The sequence below is a fragment of the Botrytis cinerea genome, chromosome 11, assembly GCF_000143535.2.
Source record: "Botrytis cinerea B05.10 chromosome 11, complete sequence".
NCBI classification, from domain to species: Eukaryota; Fungi; Ascomycota; class Leotiomycetes; order Helotiales; family Sclerotiniaceae; genus Botrytis; species Botrytis cinerea.
In genome coordinates this window covers 2,014,371-2,031,315 of record NC_037320.1, presented here as the reverse complement: position 1 = coordinate 2,031,315, position 16,945 = coordinate 2,014,371, and the positions used below count along the sequence as shown (strand labels likewise).

At 44.0% G+C, this 16,945-nt stretch overlaps 7 protein-coding genes across 8 annotated transcripts; 3 read left to right on the top strand and 4 right to left on the bottom strand.

Annotated features, from left to right (window-relative positions):
- Positions 1–323: 323 nt before the first annotated feature.
- Positions 324–1,745, bottom strand: BCIN_11g05750 (hypothetical protein). Its single transcript, XM_001549065.2, has 3 exons — positions 1,435–1,745; positions 906–1,149; positions 324–752 (listed from the first exon to the last, which is right to left on the bottom strand). Exons 1-3 carry the CDS (start codon positions 1,697–1,699, stop codon positions 542–544), a joined length of 720 nt encoding a protein of 239 aa, XP_001549115.1. The 5' UTR covers positions 1,700–1,745; the 3' UTR covers positions 324–541.
- A 180-nt stretch (positions 1,746–1,925) lies between these two features.
- Positions 1,926–3,708, bottom strand: BCIN_11g05740 (hypothetical protein). Its single transcript, XM_001549064.2, has one exon. The coding sequence runs from the start codon at positions 3,395–3,397 to the stop codon at positions 2,027–2,029; it is 1,371 nt and encodes a 456-aa protein (XP_001549114.1). The 5' UTR covers positions 3,398–3,708; the 3' UTR covers positions 1,926–2,026.
- Positions 3,709–3,844: 136 nt separating this feature from the next.
- Positions 3,845–7,064, top strand: Bcvtc4. 2 transcript variants are annotated; one of them, XM_024696089.1, is made up of 5 exons: positions 3,845–4,103; positions 4,230–4,769; positions 4,816–5,061; positions 5,109–6,479; positions 6,546–7,064. In XM_024696089.1, exons 2-5 carry the CDS (start codon positions 4,305–4,307, stop codon positions 6,819–6,821), a joined length of 2,358 nt encoding a protein of 785 aa, XP_024551893.1. In that variant the 5' UTR covers positions 3,845–4,103; positions 4,230–4,304; the 3' UTR covers positions 6,822–7,064. The 2 variants fall into 2 exon arrangements, with proteins under 2 accessions (XP_024551893.1, XP_001549113.1); XM_001549063.2 differs by having other exon boundaries at positions 4,103–4,769.
- Positions 7,065–8,067: 1,003 nt separating this feature from the next.
- On the top strand, positions 8,068–10,004 carry BCIN_11g05720 (hypothetical protein; the record flags this gene model as incomplete). The annotated part of the gene is made up of 2 exons (XM_024698315.1): positions 8,068–8,083; positions 8,134–10,004. The coding sequence occupies 2 exons, from the start codon at positions 8,068–8,070 to the stop codon at positions 10,002–10,004; spliced, it is 1,887 nt and encodes a 628-aa protein (XP_024551892.1).
- A 56-nt stretch (positions 10,005–10,060) lies between these two features.
- Bcost1 lies at positions 10,061–11,941 on the bottom strand. The gene is made up of 3 exons (XM_001549060.2): positions 11,431–11,941; positions 10,523–11,380; positions 10,061–10,467 (listed from the first exon to the last, which is right to left on the bottom strand). Exons 1-3 carry the CDS (start codon positions 11,784–11,786, stop codon positions 10,194–10,196), a joined length of 1,488 nt encoding a protein of 495 aa, XP_001549110.1. The 5' UTR covers positions 11,787–11,941; the 3' UTR covers positions 10,061–10,193.
- Positions 11,942–12,247: 306 nt separating this feature from the next.
- Bchxk lies at positions 12,248–14,826 on the top strand (the record flags this gene model as incomplete). Its single annotated transcript, XM_001549059.2, has 6 exons — positions 12,248–12,436; positions 13,184–13,306; positions 13,361–13,386; positions 13,434–13,841; positions 13,893–14,347; positions 14,403–14,826. Exons 1-6 carry the CDS (start codon positions 12,397–12,399, stop codon positions 14,824–14,826), a joined length of 1,476 nt encoding a protein of 491 aa, XP_001549109.1. The 5' UTR covers positions 12,248–12,396.
- Positions 14,827–15,084: 258 nt separating this feature from the next.
- BCIN_11g05690 (hypothetical protein) lies at positions 15,085–16,932 on the bottom strand. Its single transcript, XM_024696088.1, has 3 exons — positions 16,712–16,932; positions 15,518–16,653; positions 15,085–15,409 (listed from the first exon to the last, which is right to left on the bottom strand). The coding sequence occupies exons 1-3, from the start codon at positions 16,869–16,871 to the stop codon at positions 15,194–15,196; spliced, it is 1,512 nt and encodes a 503-aa protein (XP_024551891.1). The 5' UTR covers positions 16,872–16,932; the 3' UTR covers positions 15,085–15,193.
- Between the last annotated feature and the right edge of the window lie 13 nt (positions 16,933–16,945).

Genomic DNA, 16,945 nt, shown 5'->3' with positions numbered 1-16,945 from the left:
AGTGGATAGAATACAAACAGCCGCAACCACTAGGTAATGTCGCGTTCACGTCCCTTTCACGCGTAAAGTGGTTTTCGACTAAGGTGGCTGAGTGTGGCTGAGTGGTTAGCCAATTATATTACTTTTTAGTTTCGTTCTGGTTCTTCACTTCTCTCCCTATCATTAAGTCTGTACTATCAGAAAGAGTGCATGCACTCAAGCAAAACATCCAAAAATTCACCGTTTTCCATGCTTCCTATCGATCTAATCTCCCTCCTCATAGACGTCGTGGAGGTTCAATATCCTTTGGCCGGTTAAAGTCCTGCCAGCTTCATACATCTCTTTGAATTTTATAAGATAAAACAGCTCCAAATCTGTATTTACTGATCGGTTGAGAACCATCTTATCATACCCGTTATTTATAGAGATCCCAATCACCACCTGATCATAGCTAAGTTATAACCAATTTGCATGTCCGTCTTCTACCTCGGATATCTATCATCTCACGATTCCTAGACTTTATCTTCCTGATTATCTCATCGACGCTATTATCACTCCCCCACTACTCAATCCCCATAGTCCCTCTCCCAGACAATGAAATCTCCTTCTCAGGTTTCACCTCCTCAATAACCTGAATCATTTTCTCTCCCACCATGATTCCTATCTCCTTATATCCTTCCTCTGTGAAATGCAATCCGTCATCCCAGAGACGCTCTCGTTTTTCGAGGTCCATATTGTGGTAGGGCATCGCGCCACGGAGATCAAATATACTACTGTTGATTTGAGGGTGATTAGCAGATAGTATGTTGCAACCATCTTTATTGCATCTTGTCAATCGTTCTGGCGCTCATTTGAACCTAGAGGAATGGAGTATTGGAAATGGAATGGGGAGGGGCTTAAAGTTGATATGGAAGAGGAAAACGTACACGTTATCCTTCCTCCCCAAACTATAAACCAACATATCATTCAACTCTCCTCTCCTCTCGTCTAAGACCTCAGCTCTCACATGACATTCAGGAATCGTCATAATCAGAACTTTTGAAGAGTTGCTAAGGGGTGTAAATATGAGTGTCTCGAAAACGGCGTAGAGAGTTTTGACGGGTCTATTATAAGCTAGATCGTTGGTACCACCGAGAAGAATTGTGTGAGTTATTGGGGGGTCAGATGGGACTTCAAGGAAGGACGTCAGTAAGTTTGATTGGTGAATGTGGATGTAAGTGTGAAATTTTGGGTTAGATCTGAGTATCAAGTTTGTTGAGACGGACCCTGGGATTTAAAATGTCCTGTGGTACGAGTAGAAGAGTATCTGGCATCAATGAATGACCATAGCCATTCCAACCCATCAAGCTTGGCCTCAAATTCATCACTCGATGATCTCATCTCCTTTCCTTCCTTCAATCTTCCAAGGCGTCTCCACACAGTCCGTCTAGCCCACAAACAAAAGGTAGAACCTACAATGCCTCTCCATTCTTCTCTTGAAACCTCCGGGTGGAGTAACTAGATCCCCGCTTACTCCATCCGTGATAACATCAATCGCTCTATCAGGCCATTTTGCCAGCAGAACTTCTTTCATCCATTTACTATACGGGGTGAATTTAGTACCAAAGTGCGAATAACCTTCTGTGAGAGAGTCGCCTAAACACAAGATCCTGAGCGGCGGAAGTTTGGAGGCAGTTATGGGAACTTTGGATGGCAGGACTGGGGAAGGTTCAGAGATCATGCTGAAGATGTACTTAATAGGATGTGAGAGAAAATACACAGATATCAAGAAAACGGAGACTATAAAATGTGGAGAGAACAAAAGCGCAAATTCATTGTAGCATTGGTGCCTGCAACACGTGGGGTACATATCTCAAGCGGCTGTGTAGGTGCTTTGTCAGCCGAGTTCATGATTTGTGGAATGCAGAACGGAACCAACAATTCAAAGAATGTAGCTGGGTTAACATTGCGTAGGTATGTATCGCATTATTCTGAGTATATCTGAGTATACTATAAATGACCCTCAAAGAATAAACCTTTTGTCCCCAAGAATGGCATGGAAATTTGATCAGAATTTAATCTGTCTTCCTTTAACATAAACCTCGACAATATTTCGATCATCTCCACTCATCAAAAATTTCTCAAAAAGAACTGGAAGTATATCGTTATCATCAAGCATAGTCATTGCTCCATCTTTTTCTGTGTCAATAATCAAAGCATCAAATTGCTTTCCATTGGAAAAGTCGCCAATCTCATGATCCAGGCAACAAACTCGAGCACCACCAAGCGTAGCAAGATAGAAACATTCAGCCAGTGACAATCGTGGATCAGCACCTTTGGTGAGGAAATCTTTCGCATTGGATACTATGAAAGCTTGTCGCATCGCATCCAAGATCGATGAAGAGAATCCACCACCACTGTCAGTTCCTAGACCAACCTTGATACCACGACGAAGGTATTCGCGAATTGGTGCTGCCATGAATCCACCACCAACTGTGGTATTGGAGATTGGACAATGTGCTACCCCACAATCAAGTGCAGCAATACGCTCTATCTCGTAGTCTGTCATTATGGTACAGTGTGCGAGAATGGAGCGCTTAGAAAGGAGATTGAAACTTTCATATAGATCCGCTTCGTTAGTAAACGATGGAAACAGAGATAACGTGGTAGACTTTTCGGACTCTGCCTCGCAAAAGTGAGTTTGGATGGGTAATGTAGGATCGGCTTTCGCTATTTGACCAATGCCCGCAAGAAGTTCATCGGTGCAAGAAATTGCAAATCGAGGAGTAAGAACAGGGCTGACCAAATCAAAATTGGGATCGATGTGTCGAACATAGGAAATGAAGTCCTTCGTAACTTCAAGAGAGGATTGTGCGGATGCATCTGTGTAATAAGGAGGGGAGTTGCGGTTCATGTTACATTTCCCCACGAAAGCTCGCTGTCCTTTTTCGAAACAAATGTTTGCTAATATCTTTGTCGCTTCACCATGCAAAGACCCATAGAATGATACGGTGGTGATGCCTTGCTTGATGAATCCATCAACGCACGAACTGTAAACACGTTGAGCATGTTCTGGGTCCTCGAATTTCGCCTCATTTGGAAAGGTTACTTGGTCTAACCAATCCAGAATCTCTAGCCCGCGCCCTAGTCCACGCTGAGCCCATTGAGGTGCGTGGTTATGAGTATCAACGAAGCCAGGAATAACAAATTGACCTCTTTTGAGATAACGAACGCTGGGGAGAAGGGCTTGGAGGTCAAGACTTCCAAGTATGCTAGGGATCTCATCCTTCTTGACATTCTTCTGATAGTGAAGAATCCTTCCCGATTGGATAACTAAAAGGCCTTGCTCGACATATTCAAGAACGTCCACACTAGCTGACTGAATGACGGAACCATAGATCAACAACGGCGTGTTTGGCGCAGTAGTAGTTGCGGCCATTGATGCAGCAGACAAGATAATTCGATCTGGGAGGCTTAATGATTTGATATGGGGTTCGTAAAGTCAATGAAGTGACACCCGTAGAAGCGGAGTAAATTCACAATCCCAATCCCAATCCCATGTTTGAATACACACGTGACATTAGACATTAGACATTAGACATTAGACATTAGACCAATCATTTCAGGGGGGCCATCTCATGTAATACTACCTAGTGCCTACCTGCGTCGGTAATATACTGCGGAGTGGAATGGAATGTAATGTGATATGATGGATGAAAAGATGAAATTGATAAGACGAGATAAGAATTCAGATGAAATGTCATAATGAGCTAAACTATATCAGGTACTAGTTCTGACTTTCACACGTTCTGCGCTGCTCCTCTCTGATTGGCCAATGAAGCTCTTAAGCTTTCCATCATCAGACTTTCCTTTCCTTTCACTAACAACACAAACATTGACCTACCGTGCCTACCAAGGAAGGTAAAACTGCCTGCTCAGCTGCTAATCTTCACAATTGGTACCTTGAATTATGCAGCTTTTTTAGAACAATCTAATAAAATACAATACCAACAAATCTTCAGAGAATTTACACCACCGACGAATACCATCACCCTGTTGTCTCACAGGTAGCAGCTTCCTCATTCATTTGCTAATCTCGTTCTTTCCTCAAATCAAGCGCAACCCAGATTTCTGTGTGCAACCAGGTACTTCTTTCTCATGCGCCCCTTACACTATATCCATTCGCATTCAGACCAATTCCATTTTCGACTCCTGCGCAGATGATGAGACATCTCCTCTGGTTATAAATGCTAATTGTTCACGATTTGAAGGCAGACACTCAACGTTGGTTATCACAAACCAACGGCCCTCCAGGTCACTACAACTTCCCGCCAGGAACCATCATTATGAAGTTTGGCGAGCAACTCCGATCCAGTGTGATCAAAGAGTACCAATGGTACTATATCGCTTACGATGAGCTGAAAGAGAAGCTCAAGACCCCTTACGTTACCCCGTCGAAGAAAAACAAGTCGAGTTCGAAACGACAAGAATGGACCGAAGCAAATGAAAGAGAGTTCATTGATCTCATGGAGGCAGAGTTGGACAAGGTGCATACCAAGCAAAAGCTGAAGGCCATCGAAATCAGTCGGAGAATTGCAAACGCGGATAGAGAGGTTAGCGAGGTTGTCGGAAGATTGGATTCGAGAGGACCTGAACGTAGCAATGGATCGGTAGATTCTGATGCTCCTACCGAAGAAGAGTTCATGCTGTTGGAAGAAGATTTGAGTGACATTATCGCGGATGTACACGATTTGGCCAAATTTGTTCAGCTGAACTACACTGGATTTCAGAAGATCATCAAGAAGCATGACGTAAGTTTGTTAATTACATACTTATCGCCCAACTAACGATTGCCAGAAAACCACCAAATGGATGTTAAAACCTGTGTTTGCGACAAGACTCAAGGCGAAACCTTTCTTCAAAGACAACTATGACGCCGACATTGTTAAGCTATCCAAATTGTATGACTTGGTCAGAACAAGAGGAAATCCTGTGCAAGGTGACAGTTCGGCAGGTGGAAGTCAAGCCAGTTTCATTCGACAGACGACTAAATATTGGGTGCACCCGGATAATATTACCGAGTTGAAGCTTATTATCTTAAAGGTAGGGTCAATCTAGCAAATGCCATAATCTCTGCTCATTTTTTATAGCATCTACCCGTCCTTGTTTTCAATGCCAGCAAGGAATTCGAAGCGAAAGATTCTGCAATCACGTCGATCTATTACGACAATCCCGAGACTTGGGATCTATACGAGGGTCGACTCAAAAAAAGTGAGGGAGCCGAGGCAATCCGTCTTAGATGGTATGGCGATGTCGACAACGAACATATATTTGTGGAGAGAAAAACCCATCGTGAAGATTGGACGGGAGAGAAGTCAGTGAAGGCAAGATTTGGGATCAAAGAAAAGAATGTCAACGCATACATGAAGGGTGAAATGCTACCTGCTGCTATATTCGAGAAGGCTCGCAAGGAGGGCAAGAAACCATTGAAAGCCATCGAGGAGGACGAGAGACTCGCTAGGGAGGTTCAATACTCGGTTATCAAGAAGGGCTATGTACCTGTCTGTCGATCCTTCTATAACCGTACAGCCTTTCAATTGCCAGCCGACGCAAGAGTTCGTATCTCCTTAGATACTGAATTAACAATGGTTAGAGAAGACAATCTCGACGGAAAAAGACGCGCTGGCAACAATTGGCGAAGAATGGATATCGGTATTGATTATCCATTCAGTCAGTTACCTGCAGAAGATGTTGAGAGATTTCCATACGCGGTTCTCGAAGTGAAGTTACAAACTCAGGCTGGTCAAGAGCCGCCAGAATGGGTGCGAGAACTCATTGCTAGTCATCTTGTTGAAGCTGTTCCCAAATTCTCAAAATTCATTCATGGCACCGCGACTCTCTTCCCGACTCGCATAAACCTTATACCATTCTGGATGCCACAAATGGATGTTGACATCCGAAAGCCAGTTACTCAATCCTTCGGTATCAAGCGTCCAGGTCACTCAAATCCAAGTTCCACAAGTGACGATGACGACGACGATGATTCTGATGATGAAGATTACGCCTTCAATCAGTCTGGGGCTGGGGCTATTGCCGCTGCGTCCGAGACTCTTCGACGACGCAACCATGGAGCAACAGGAAATAGTCTTGATATCGAAGAAGAAATTTCTAGCATGCCATTGTTGGAAGAGGACTATATCTATGATACTGATGACGAAGAATCTATCGACAATCGACCATTTGAGAGAGCCAGAAGAGTTGGCGGTCTAGCTTTTATTACAGAAGGGATTAAGTATTATGCTAAAACTGCCGGACATCATCTATCTCGAAAAATCCATTCGATAAGTCCTACTCCAAGAGATCCAATGGATAGTAACAATGCTACATTCTCAGCTCTTCGAAATGGGGGTGGTAAAATTGTGGCCAAGAAATTCAAGGCACCGCCTGGAAAGAAGATTCATGTGCCTGTTCGCGTCGAACCAAAGGTGTATTTTGCCGCTGAGAGAACATTCTTAACTTGGGTATGTAGTTTTTTTTTCAATCATATTGTTTAGATGATCATGCAACCTTCTAACACATTTTTATAGCTCGAATTCTCAATCTACATCGGTACAATTGCAGCCACACTCGTCAACTTTGGAACAAAACCTACTGCGGTATCCTTTATTGTTTCAGGTTTCTTTTCCATAGTCGCCATCATGAGTTTGGCCTACAGTGTAGGCATGTACTTATATAGAAGTAACAGCATTAGGGAGAGGAGAAATATCAAGTATTATGATGCTTGGGGACCGAGCATTTTGTGCGCATCGCTCTTTGCGGCGGTGGTTGTGAATGCTTGGTTTGAGATGAGTGCTAAAGAATGAGTGTGGAATGATGAAAGTTATTGATGTGAGTTGAAGAGAAGCAGGTTGGGCAAGATGTGGAATCAAAGTGTACAAAAGAGCTTGTCAATATCACAATTGATACTAGTTAATGGACGATTGGGGCTAGGCGGTAATTGATGGGTCAAGAAGGAAGAAGAAGTGAAACGGCGTCTTTTAAAATTTGTATATACATAGACAATGGGCTGAATACATACATGGTTAATCTGTATAAACCAAGTTTCAGAAAGCAGCGATATGATGAAATTGAATGAAGAGTGTGAGGAAGAACGTGAATGTGGGACAAGTAGTAAGAAAGGAGTGTGTTAGATATGAGGTGAGGGAGTTATGAAAGGTGCTTTGAAGAATATTAGGTGTGTCTTAATGTGAGTAAGATTTTTGTTTTTGGCTGGAGTATTTGGAAGGATTATTTTAAATAAAAAAATTCATTGAATGGTTTATCTACAGCGGCACAATTCTAATTAGAGAGCTCAATACCTTATCTTGCGTGCTTGCCCCCCTCCCCATTTCTCGCTAAAAATGCATGTCTTTCTGACAAGACTATTTCCATCTCTTCAACCCTAACGTATGACATTGGATTTTAATAGACCTACCATGAACTCGGTGACCCATAACCTTGCTACTCTGCTGTTCTCGAGATATACCTCAATATTAGTTTCACACGCGCATCACGTGGTTGCGATTCCGTCAGCGCCAAGCTCGAGATTGCTAGATGTGTATCTGCGGCTGAGGTGAACCCCTCATCCTCATCCCACTATCTTCTTAATCCTTTTTCTATATTTTCCCCCAGGAGTGGGAAAAGAGTAAGAATATAATGTTATGCGCAACTTGCACGGCCATCTTTTCCGGGCATCGGCCTCCGCTCGTGTCGACTCCCTCGTCAAGTATAGACGATATCGTCCGTCCTCTTCATTCAGATATCTCAACTATCTGTGATGGCGCGATAAACGGTTGTCAATTGTGTGATATCGTCTGGAGACATTTTTTCAAGGACAAAACGCCAGAGGAGTATAAAGAATTTCCTTTATTTTTGAGAGATGGCGCGGTGCATTTGATGAGAAATGGGACGAGGTATAGGGTCAAAGGGTTGAATAAGGAATCTGCGAGAAGTGGAGGGGATGATGAAAATCGCGGGGGTGGGAATGGTGATAGCGATGGAGGATTTGAGATTATGGTGGAGTTGAATGCGAGGATGGATAGAGAGGTGCCGAGATGGAAAACCATCAATATGTCGGTTTTGAATGGTATGTGAGGAAGTTTCTGTATAGCAGTAATTGAAATTGACAGTAATTAGCGGAGGAATGTCTTGCACCACTTCGGGAATTGCCAAAACCGGATATCAGTATCTTCTCTGAGAATACGTGGAGAACCATGGCTCAATGGGCCGTTAATTGTATTAAAAATCATCCCAAGTGTAACCCAACGACTGAAAAAGCACCATGGTATCCTACGCGATTACTCGACGTACAGTATCTAGCCAGCTCTGATCCAGTAGCGCAATTAACAGCTTCGATGTTCAACATGTCGACTGGTCATTTCCCTGCAAATTGCAGATTGATCGAGACAAAAGATACACCGCCAGAAGACTTTTATATCACACTCAGCCATCGCTGGCCCGCTCAAGGGGGCATCAGTGCGCGACTAGAAAAATCTAACATCGAACAAATGAAAGAATTCATCCCCCACGATATCCTACCACCGACATTCCAAGACGCGATTCTCGTAGCCCGATGTCTCAACATCCGCTACATCTGGATCGACTCTCTTTGCATCATCCAAGATTCCTCCGAGGATTGGACCAAGGAGGCTCAAACTATGGGTGACGTATACGCGAATTCTCTCCTCACTCTCTGCGGGACCGCCGCCCTCGATATCCTGATCCCCTTGCGAAATCCAGAGCGTATCCATCCCTGCATCGTGAAATCGACGTGGGAAAACGCCCCAAATCACGAATTTGTCATTACCGATTTCCAGTTCTGGAAAGATCGGATTTACAGTTCTCCGTGCAATAAACGGGCCTGGATAACGCAGGAAAGATGGCTCAGTCCGCGGATCCTGCATTTCACTTTCGATCAGATGGTGTGGGAATGCAGGACCCACGAAGCTTCGGAAACGTTCCCGTTGGGATTACCCAAACAAGTGCGAGCGAATAAACACACGGGGTTTAAGTTTCCGGGGAATTCTCGAATTTTGGGGCTGCAGCAGGATGATGAAAAAGAGGGAAATAGATATTTACATGATTGGTATCGAGTGCTCGAAACCTACGGTCGCTCCGAAGTAACCTTCGAAAAAGATCGTCTAGTAGCCATCGCAGGCGTAGCCCAAATATTCGCCTCCCTCCTCCAAGACACATTCCTCGCGGGTCTCTGGCAAAGCCATCTTCCGGGAACTCTCCTCTGGAGCGTACACAAAGGACTTCGCTCCAACCATCCCCTCGCACCCCCCAGTCTCGCAGCGGGCGAGCTCGTCGGAAGAAACCCCACATACCACGTCACTGAATCCAGCCGACTCGCCTCCTACGAAGCTCCTTCATGGTCCTGGGCCTCTGTATCTGGAGACATCGAGCCCGGATATCTCACCCCCCTCTCAAGCAAAGAATCCATGATCGAGCTCCGCAGCGCACAAATAAACGCACTCGATCCCACTCTCCCTTTCGGAAGAATCCACTCCGCGCATCTAATTCTTCGCGGGCTGCTCTACCCCCTCTCCATGGACCCTCCGAACTGGCCTGCCCATCTCCCGGCTTGGAGCCGCGAACCGCCAACTATCTATATTTCCGGACAAGCGAAAACGAAAGTCGAGATACTCGAAGGGACGTGGGTGGAGAAGTATAGTCATGTGGTACATATACGACCCGACCAACCAGAAGAGTATAGCGATATCGCACGTGCGTGTTTTCTGCCGGTTGCGAGGGCGACTTTTGAGAGAGAGGGGCATGAGATGGGTGGGTTGAAGCTGGTGTATGGATTGTGTGTTTTGAGTACGGGGAGACAGGGTGAGTATAGGAGGCTGGGAAGGGTGGATTTTAGTGGAGAGCAGTGTGATTTGTTTGAGAGGGGGCTGAGGAAATTGAGGGGAGTAAGAGAGGATGAAGGGACTGAATTCAAGATGGACGGGAAGGATTTGTATTTACCAGAAGAGATTGGTACTTTTAAGCTTATATAGCGATCACTTGATTCGCCGATTAAAGAGCATATTCGCAGAACATATATGGAATGAAATGAACGAAGCAAAAGAATAACAATCAAGACTTTTCTCATTTTACATATCTTGCTATCTATCTATACACATATTTAATTCAAAGTCTTACAGCTAGATGCATCATCTTTTCTCGGATTTCTCTCTAACCGATACTCAAGCCTTCTTCCCCTTGATACTAACATTCAAAGTACCAAGAGCCCAAACTGTAACGAATAAACTCAAAGTGGAGCAGAAAATAACAATAGGTTTGCGGAAACCTGCAAGGAAGGGGTAGGTATATGTAACAATGAGTTCACGATCGCGGAGATCGTCAATCAAGTTATGAGAATGAAGTGTGAGCGTTGTACGGCCAATAGTATCCATGAACGTTTTGTGGAGAGTGATTGTCGAAGAGGCGGTAGGGACTAGAGTGGAGAATTGGACGTTTCTATTGAGAAAGAGGTTAGTTGTGTTATAAAGTAAAAAAAGAGTAGGATACATACTCGGCTCCTTCTGGAAGAATGACACGGAGTTCAACGAATTCGTATTCAACTCCCTCGGCTTGCTTTGGACCTTCCAAGAATGGGACATTGAGAACATATTGCTCTCCTCCGCTTAATTTTCTCAGGAATTTTTTAGCATCAGCATCCCAACCTACACGGAAAGGATAATTCCAGCCTCCGAAGATTGGGTAACGGGGCTTAATCTCAAGATTCGCTTCGCGTTTATTACTGCGGAAACGAGAGGTAGAGACATTACCAATGACATCAGTAAAGTATGGTGTCAAACTTCCAACCTTCAATGGGAATTTGAGCTCCTTGATGGCAGAAGTGGGAGTGGTGGCATAGTATGCGGCTTGGTTCCACAGAGTGCGAGAGAAAGGTTGGGAAAGGTTGGCAGCACGGTTGGTCAAAGTATAACGTTCCTCGAAAGCAACATTCCCTCCCCAGTGGCTGACTTCAATATCACGTTCTAATCTAGAGACGTGAATGAGGGGTTTGGTGAACTCATATCGGACTCGGACCGGTTCCACTGCACCGGCTGGTACCTCTCCATAAGAACCGTATGTGTACTTAGAACCTTGCTTCTGTGGCGACTCAGATGCACCGTCGGTTCCTGGAATAATGGTGTGTTCTGGAATATTGGTAGTTGGGAATTTAACCTCAGTCTTTTGCTTCGAAGTGACGTATGACGATTGGGCATACGCGGAAAATTCGTAAACGACGTATTGGTTGTCTTTCTGTGCAATTGAATTTGGAAGAGGGTTAAGAGCCGAAAGGTATGAATATGAAATGCCAATTGTTTGTTGTGCTTTGGGTGCGAGGGGTTGTGGTAGCTTGATTAAGTAGAATTGAGTGTCACTTGTGAAGAATTAGCCAATGATTCAAATGACGGTCCGAACATGAATTACCTCTCTGTGTCCACCTCTACTGCTCGTACTTCGAATAGTCCGGAATCGGCATCCTTTCTGTCTTTTACTTCTAAAGCTCCAATTGTCTCCATTTGCCTCGATGTAAATGGCAGATAGTATTCATCTTGAGGTTCGTTCGCAATATTCTCAATTACTACATTAATTGACTCTTTTGGGTAGCTCTTCTCGAGATTGATATGATGGACCAAATTCGCATTTTTGAAGACTTGCGGAGGTTTGAAATTTGAAGGGAGAATTTGTTTCGAGGTAAGTGGTTTCGACAAGTTACTCTTGTCTGCGCCAAAAGCTGTCGATACAAGAGAAAGGACCGCAGTCGCAATCGTGAATGACTTCATTTTGAAGAAATGTTGGAGGCCAGCCTGGTCAGAAGAATCTGATTCACACTACAAAATAAATTGAAATGTGAGCAATTCTAAGACGTGGTGTTGTTAATATTTCCTATTCCTTCCCAAATAGCTGTCCCCCGGTAATATTGAAGCTTACGTTGCTCCAAAGTGTCCTGAACAATTAGACGCCATTTCGCGATGTTCACTAGTTTCACACCTCTCCCTCACTCCCCACTTCCCTCTTTCCATTTCTTAATTCACTTATCAATAATCGCGAGCGCGCTTAATCTGCTCTTCTTATCGGCAAGCAATCGCACGTAGGTCCGTGCTTATTCATCAGATTGTGACTGGGCTGTTGAGCTGAAATCGGATCCACTATGATGAAGTCACGGCGGGGAGTCGAGTGAAGTCCGAAGAAGATAGCCCATTTATTTAGTTTCACCCAACACAAACTCAATCCTTTCTTGCAAGAAAACTTTTGTAAAACCATCAACAGCGGCTTTTTTTGTCTGTTATTGTATTGCCTTATATCCTCAACTTCGCACCTAAGATCCTAGAATCTCTTCAACTCTTCTTTTATACCCTTCATTTACAGATCTCCCTTTGAAAATCCTTCAACATGGTGGGGTTAGGTCCAAGAAAGCCTCCTTCCCGTAAGGGTATGTATAACTTCAACTTTCCCTCTGTCACTTCAGGATCCTTCGGTTTGGCTTGGTTTGGCTTCAAGAGGGTCTCAAAATGCGATTCAAATTCACTTTTTGTTTGTGAATGAGCAGGCTGTACAGCTTGCTACAGTCTATTATGACACACCTTTCCATGTCTCTGATAAAGCATGGTCAGCTCGAAACCAGCCAGTTGTTGGTATTTCAAAGGCAAATCATCACATTCACGAACTCAAAGCTTTCAAATCTACGAAGTTTCTAGATAAACAATTTGCAATATGTCGACCACCTCATCATCTCCAATTCTATCTTCAGCTCCTCCCAAGAAGCTCCAAACACCATTACCATGCAAAGGTTGATATCTCCTGATCCCTGTCTCCATTTTTACTCGGCCAATTGTTATTTTAGTCTAGGCTAGTCTACCCGACAAGTGTTCTGCTTAGATTGGACTAAAATTTTAGCGTGTGCTTCGGATCTCTTGGTTTTAACACTCATTTCAAAAAATACCAAGATCTATCGTTAGGCAAAGGCAAAGCTTCTGTGAAGTCGTCGATAATGGGCTGATGCTGCTTATGTCACTCTTGTCTCTACATTCACAGTCATAGACTCGTCAGCTTGATATGGACTGCAAAACAACAGAAAACCTTACTGCAGGAGTCCACTTCTTTACCAGAATCCATTTTCAACCAAACTCTTATAGCCTTAAAATACAGGGTTAAAATGCTAACTCGTGACATTATATAGGTTCTATGGCTGATGTCCCCAAAAATTACTTGGAACAAATCAAGAAGCTTGAGCAACAGTTCACTGTTGACACCCAAAAACTCAAGGAGATCACTGAACACTTCGTCTCCGAGCTTACAAAAGGTATTTATTGTGTCCTCTCACTGCGATGCGAGTGTTATGCTAATTTCAAATCAGGTCTCACTGTAGAGGGTGGAAGTATTGTATGTTCTTCGGATCCGAAGTAGGAGTCATGACTAATTTTGTTTAGCCAATGAACCCAACTTGGTGTATGGCATTTCCAGATGGTTATGAAACCGGTACATTCCTCGCCTTGGACATGGGAGGTACCAACTTGCGTGTCTGTGAAATTATCTTGACTGATGAGAAGTCCGAGTTTGATATTATCCAATCAAAATACCGCATGCCAGAAGAGCTCAAGACTGGCGAAGCAGATGAACTTTGGGAATACATTGCCGATTGTCTTCAACAATTCATTGAATCCCACCATCATGGCGAGGATCTTGGAACGTTGAGTCTTGGTTTCACCTTCTCCTACCCAGCTACTCAAAACTATATCGATGAGGGTATCTTGCAAAGATGGACCAAGGGCTTCGATATTGCAGGTGTCGAAGGTGAAAACATTGTTCCAATGTTTGAGGCAGCTCTTGCTAAGAGAGTAAGTTATGTAGTAGCATTCAGAAGATAACGCTTGCTAAAAATTTATCAGGGCGTTCCAATTAAGCTTACAGCTTTGATCAATGATACCACTGGTACCTTGATTGCTTCCGCATATACTGACACAGCCATGAAGATTGGTTGTATTTTCGGAACTGGTTGCAATGCTGCGTACATGGAAAACTGCGGCTCTATTCCAAAATTGGCACACATGAACTTACCTCCTGACACTCCAATGGCAATCAACTGCGAGTGGGGTGCTTTCGATAATGAGCACAAAGTTCTCCCCCGTACTCCATACGATATCATTATTGATAAAGATTCTCCACGTCCTGGTCAGCAAGCATTTGAGAAGATGATTGCTGGTCTTTACCTTGGAGAACTTTTCAGATTGGTTCTTGTCGATCTTCATGACAACAAAGATATCCACATGTTTGAGGGTCAAGATATTGAAAAACTCCGAAAGGCTTACACCTTGGACTCTTCATTCTTGTCATTGGTTGAGGAGTATGTTCCCATATATCCATATCTCTAGATGGTCAATTGATTAATATTTGTTTAGGGACCCTTGGGAGAACTTGTCAGAAACTGCTGATCTTTTCCAAAACAAGCTCAGCATCAGAGCCACTGTTCCAGAACTCGAGCTCATCCGTCGCCTTGCTGAGTTGATCGGTACCCGTGCCGCCCGCCTCTCCGCATGTGGTGTCGCCGCCATTGCCAAGAAAAAGAACTACGAGACTTGCCACGTCGGAGCTGACGGATCTGTCTTCAACAAATACCCTCACTTCAAGGCTCGTGGTGCCGCCGCACTCCGTGAAATTCTTGATTGGCCTGCAAAGAAGAATGCTAAGGAGGCTGATCCCATTGAAATCTTGGCTGCTGAGGATGGATCTGGTGTCGGTGCAGCTTTGATTGCTGCTTTGACCCTCAAGCGTGTCAAGGCAGGTAACATGGCTGGTATTTTGCACCCAGAGAACTTCAGATAGACAAGCATAGCAGTTCTTGTACTGAAATCTCCAGGTTCGAAGGTGATATGGAATGATGATAACATTAAACTATGGACAATAAGTTATGGTCAATGTTTTGAGAGAATTATTCTATTGCATAGGAATACGTATGTAGACAGATGACTTGCATGGCTTTTTTGCTTTTCCACGGTTGCACATGACATTCACGTTTTTAGCAAATGATAGCTTTCACAAATCACATATAAAGAATGAAATATTTGCAATCTATCTATGAGCTGAAATCGATTTCCTTTAACCCTGGGTATCATGTATGCCCCTAAAAGTTAAAACCTCAAAACTCTAAAAAGCCAAGAAATTTGTGTACAGAACATCATTATCAATCACATCATAAAATATATCTAAAATTCGGCCCATCATTTTCTTTCCCTCCATTCGAGTCCTTCAAATTCCCATTTCCATTTCCATTTCCGTCTCCATTTTCATTTTCATTGTCGCCACTTACGCCGTACTTTTCATCCAATTTTCGATTTTCATATACAAGTCGGAAGCGTAGGGCCATTGCTAAAGCGCCGTTGAAGAGCATGAAAGCTGCGCAAACCCACTAATAAGAAAATGACGATTAGTATATTACCTCCGAAATTCCCTGCTTCCATGCCGAAGACTTGATGAAAAGCAGAGGGAGAGACGACAATAGTGAAAACAAACATACCATTCCTTTCTCGTAAAAAGGCGCTTCACTACTAGGATATAATCTCGTACCCAGAAGCGGTCCGCATTGACCCACTACATTCAAAATCGCAATCCCCGTGCCTCGTTTACTCTCACTCCCTTGGTTGTTCATTACCCAAGGAAGAATATTTCCAATCGCGGGGAAAATGCCCGATGCTGCTAGGAATACTCCGGCGTAGCGAACTCCTGTGCTGGTTGATAAGGCGAGCATTATATATCCTGTTGCCCCTATGAGAGATAGGATAAGGATGGTGTATCCGCGTTGCGAATACTTGTCTGCAAGCCATGTTGTAAGAATAACAGCTAGGAATGCGAGGAAATAAGGTGGGGCTGAAAGTCCTTGCGCAGTGACGCTTGAAAAGCCCATTGCGGCAAGAATAGTCGGCAGGAAGACTGGGAGAGATGCAAATGATACGTTGCAGGAGAAATACATCAATGCTGTTGTCCAATTCTTGATATCGAGGAAGGCGGCACGCACTTCGTGCCATTGGATTCCACGGGGTCGATCGGAATCCGTGGTACCTACCTGTCGAACTTTGCGTGCTTGTGCTATTAGTACTTCCTCTTTGGTCAAAAATTTGGCCTTTTCAGGACTATCGGGCATGAGGAACCAGGTAAGAACACCAGCAAGAATAGCTGGCAATCCTTCGACGAGGAAAAGCACACGCCAGGCTGCAATTCTTTGGAAATTTCCAGAAGTAATACCATAAGCTAGAGCACCAGCAAAACATGTTGCCAAAGGAGCTGCCCCAAGGTAGAACCCACATCGAAGTCCGAGTTCATTTCTTAGATAGAAGAAAGATAATAGGAAGGTGATGCCTGGTGCAAACGAAGCCTCGAAGGCTCCTAGGAAAAATCGAGCAGCCATCATTCCAGACCAATTGAACGCAACAGTTTGTAAGGTTGCTGACAATGCCCATCCCACTACTGTTATGGCGCCCCACATATGCGGTGGTATAATTTTCCACATTAACACCAATGGCTCGAATACAATGTATGATATGTAGAATATAGTGAGGAGCCATTCGTAGCTGTTAGAATCGAGATGCAAGTCATCCATCATACCGGCAATTTTCGCATTGCCAATGTTCGAACGATCAAGATATGCTAAGAGATCTTCGAAAATGATTAGTTGAATGCCATCGACTCCATCAGAGTTCCAGGAAAGACGTACATAGCCCAATGATTAGAGGCATCAAGTGCCTATCTATTTTCCGCACAACCCTTCTCTCCATCTCAGGATCAATAGCTGGAAACGTCTCATCTTGCATCCCCGACACCAGTTGACTTTCAGCATCCATCTTCGGACCCTGAATATCTTCCATGGTCGACATACTCTCGTTGTTTGTGCCCACACAGTGCGAAATCGACAACACTTGTATAAGCTCTCAACTCGAGTAGGGCAATA

What these genes read in the sequence shown, in the direction of transcription:
- Bcvtc4 (XM_001549063.2), top strand. Translation starts at nt 4,206, where the DNA reads ATGCTAATTGTTCACGATTTGAAGGCAGACACTCAACGTTGGTTATCA. An exon ending in AGATCATCAAGAAGCATGAC is followed by an intron (nt 4,770 to 4,815) that starts GTAAGTTTGTTA and finishes AACGATTGCCAG; the next exon opens with AAAACCACCAAATGGATGTT. An exon ending in TGAAGCTTATTATCTTAAAG is followed by an intron (nt 5,062 to 5,108) that starts GTAGGGTCAATC and finishes CATTTTTTATAG; the next exon opens with CATCTACCCGTCCTTGTTTT.
- BCIN_11g05740 (XM_001549064.2), bottom strand. Translation starts at nt 3,397, where the DNA reads ATGGCCGCAACTACTACTGCGCCAAACACGCCGTTGTTGATCTATGGT.
- Bcost1 (XM_001549060.2), bottom strand. Translation starts at nt 11,786, where the DNA reads ATGAAGTCATTCACGATTGCGACTGCGGTCCTTTCTCTTGTATCGACA. An exon ending in GTAGAGGTGGACACAGAGAG is followed by an intron (nt 11,381 to 11,430) that starts GTAATTCATGTT and finishes ATTCTTCACAAG; the next exon opens with TGACACTCAATTCTACTTAA. An exon ending in ATTCTTCCAGAAGGAGCCGA is followed by an intron (nt 10,468 to 10,522) that starts GTATGTATCCTA and finishes CTTTCTCAATAG; the next exon opens with AAACGTCCAATTCTCCACTC.
- BCIN_11g05690 (XM_024696088.1), bottom strand. Translation starts at nt 16,871, where the DNA reads ATGTCGACCATGGAAGATATTCAGGGTCCGAAGATGGATGCTGAAAGT. An exon ending in GCCTCTAATCATTGGGCTAT is followed by an intron (nt 16,654 to 16,711) that starts GTACGTCTTTCC and finishes TCATTTTCGAAG; the next exon opens with ATCTCTTAGCATATCTTGAT. An exon ending in CTTTTTACGAGAAAGGAATG is followed by an intron (nt 15,410 to 15,517) that starts GTATGTTTGTTT and finishes TTTTCTTATTAG; the next exon opens with TGGGTTTGCGCAGCTTTCAT.
- BCIN_11g05750 (XM_001549065.2), bottom strand. Translation starts at nt 1,699, where the DNA reads ATGATCTCTGAACCTTCCCCAGTCCTGCCATCCAAAGTTCCCATAACT. An exon ending in GAGAAGAATGGAGAGGCATT is followed by an intron (nt 1,150 to 1,434) that starts GTAGGTTCTACC and finishes CCTTCCTTGAAG; the next exon opens with TCCCATCTGACCCCCCAATA. An exon ending in TTGGGGAGGAAGGATAACGT is followed by an intron (nt 753 to 905) that starts GTACGTTTTCCT and finishes TCAAATCAACAG; the next exon opens with TAGTATATTTGATCTCCGTG.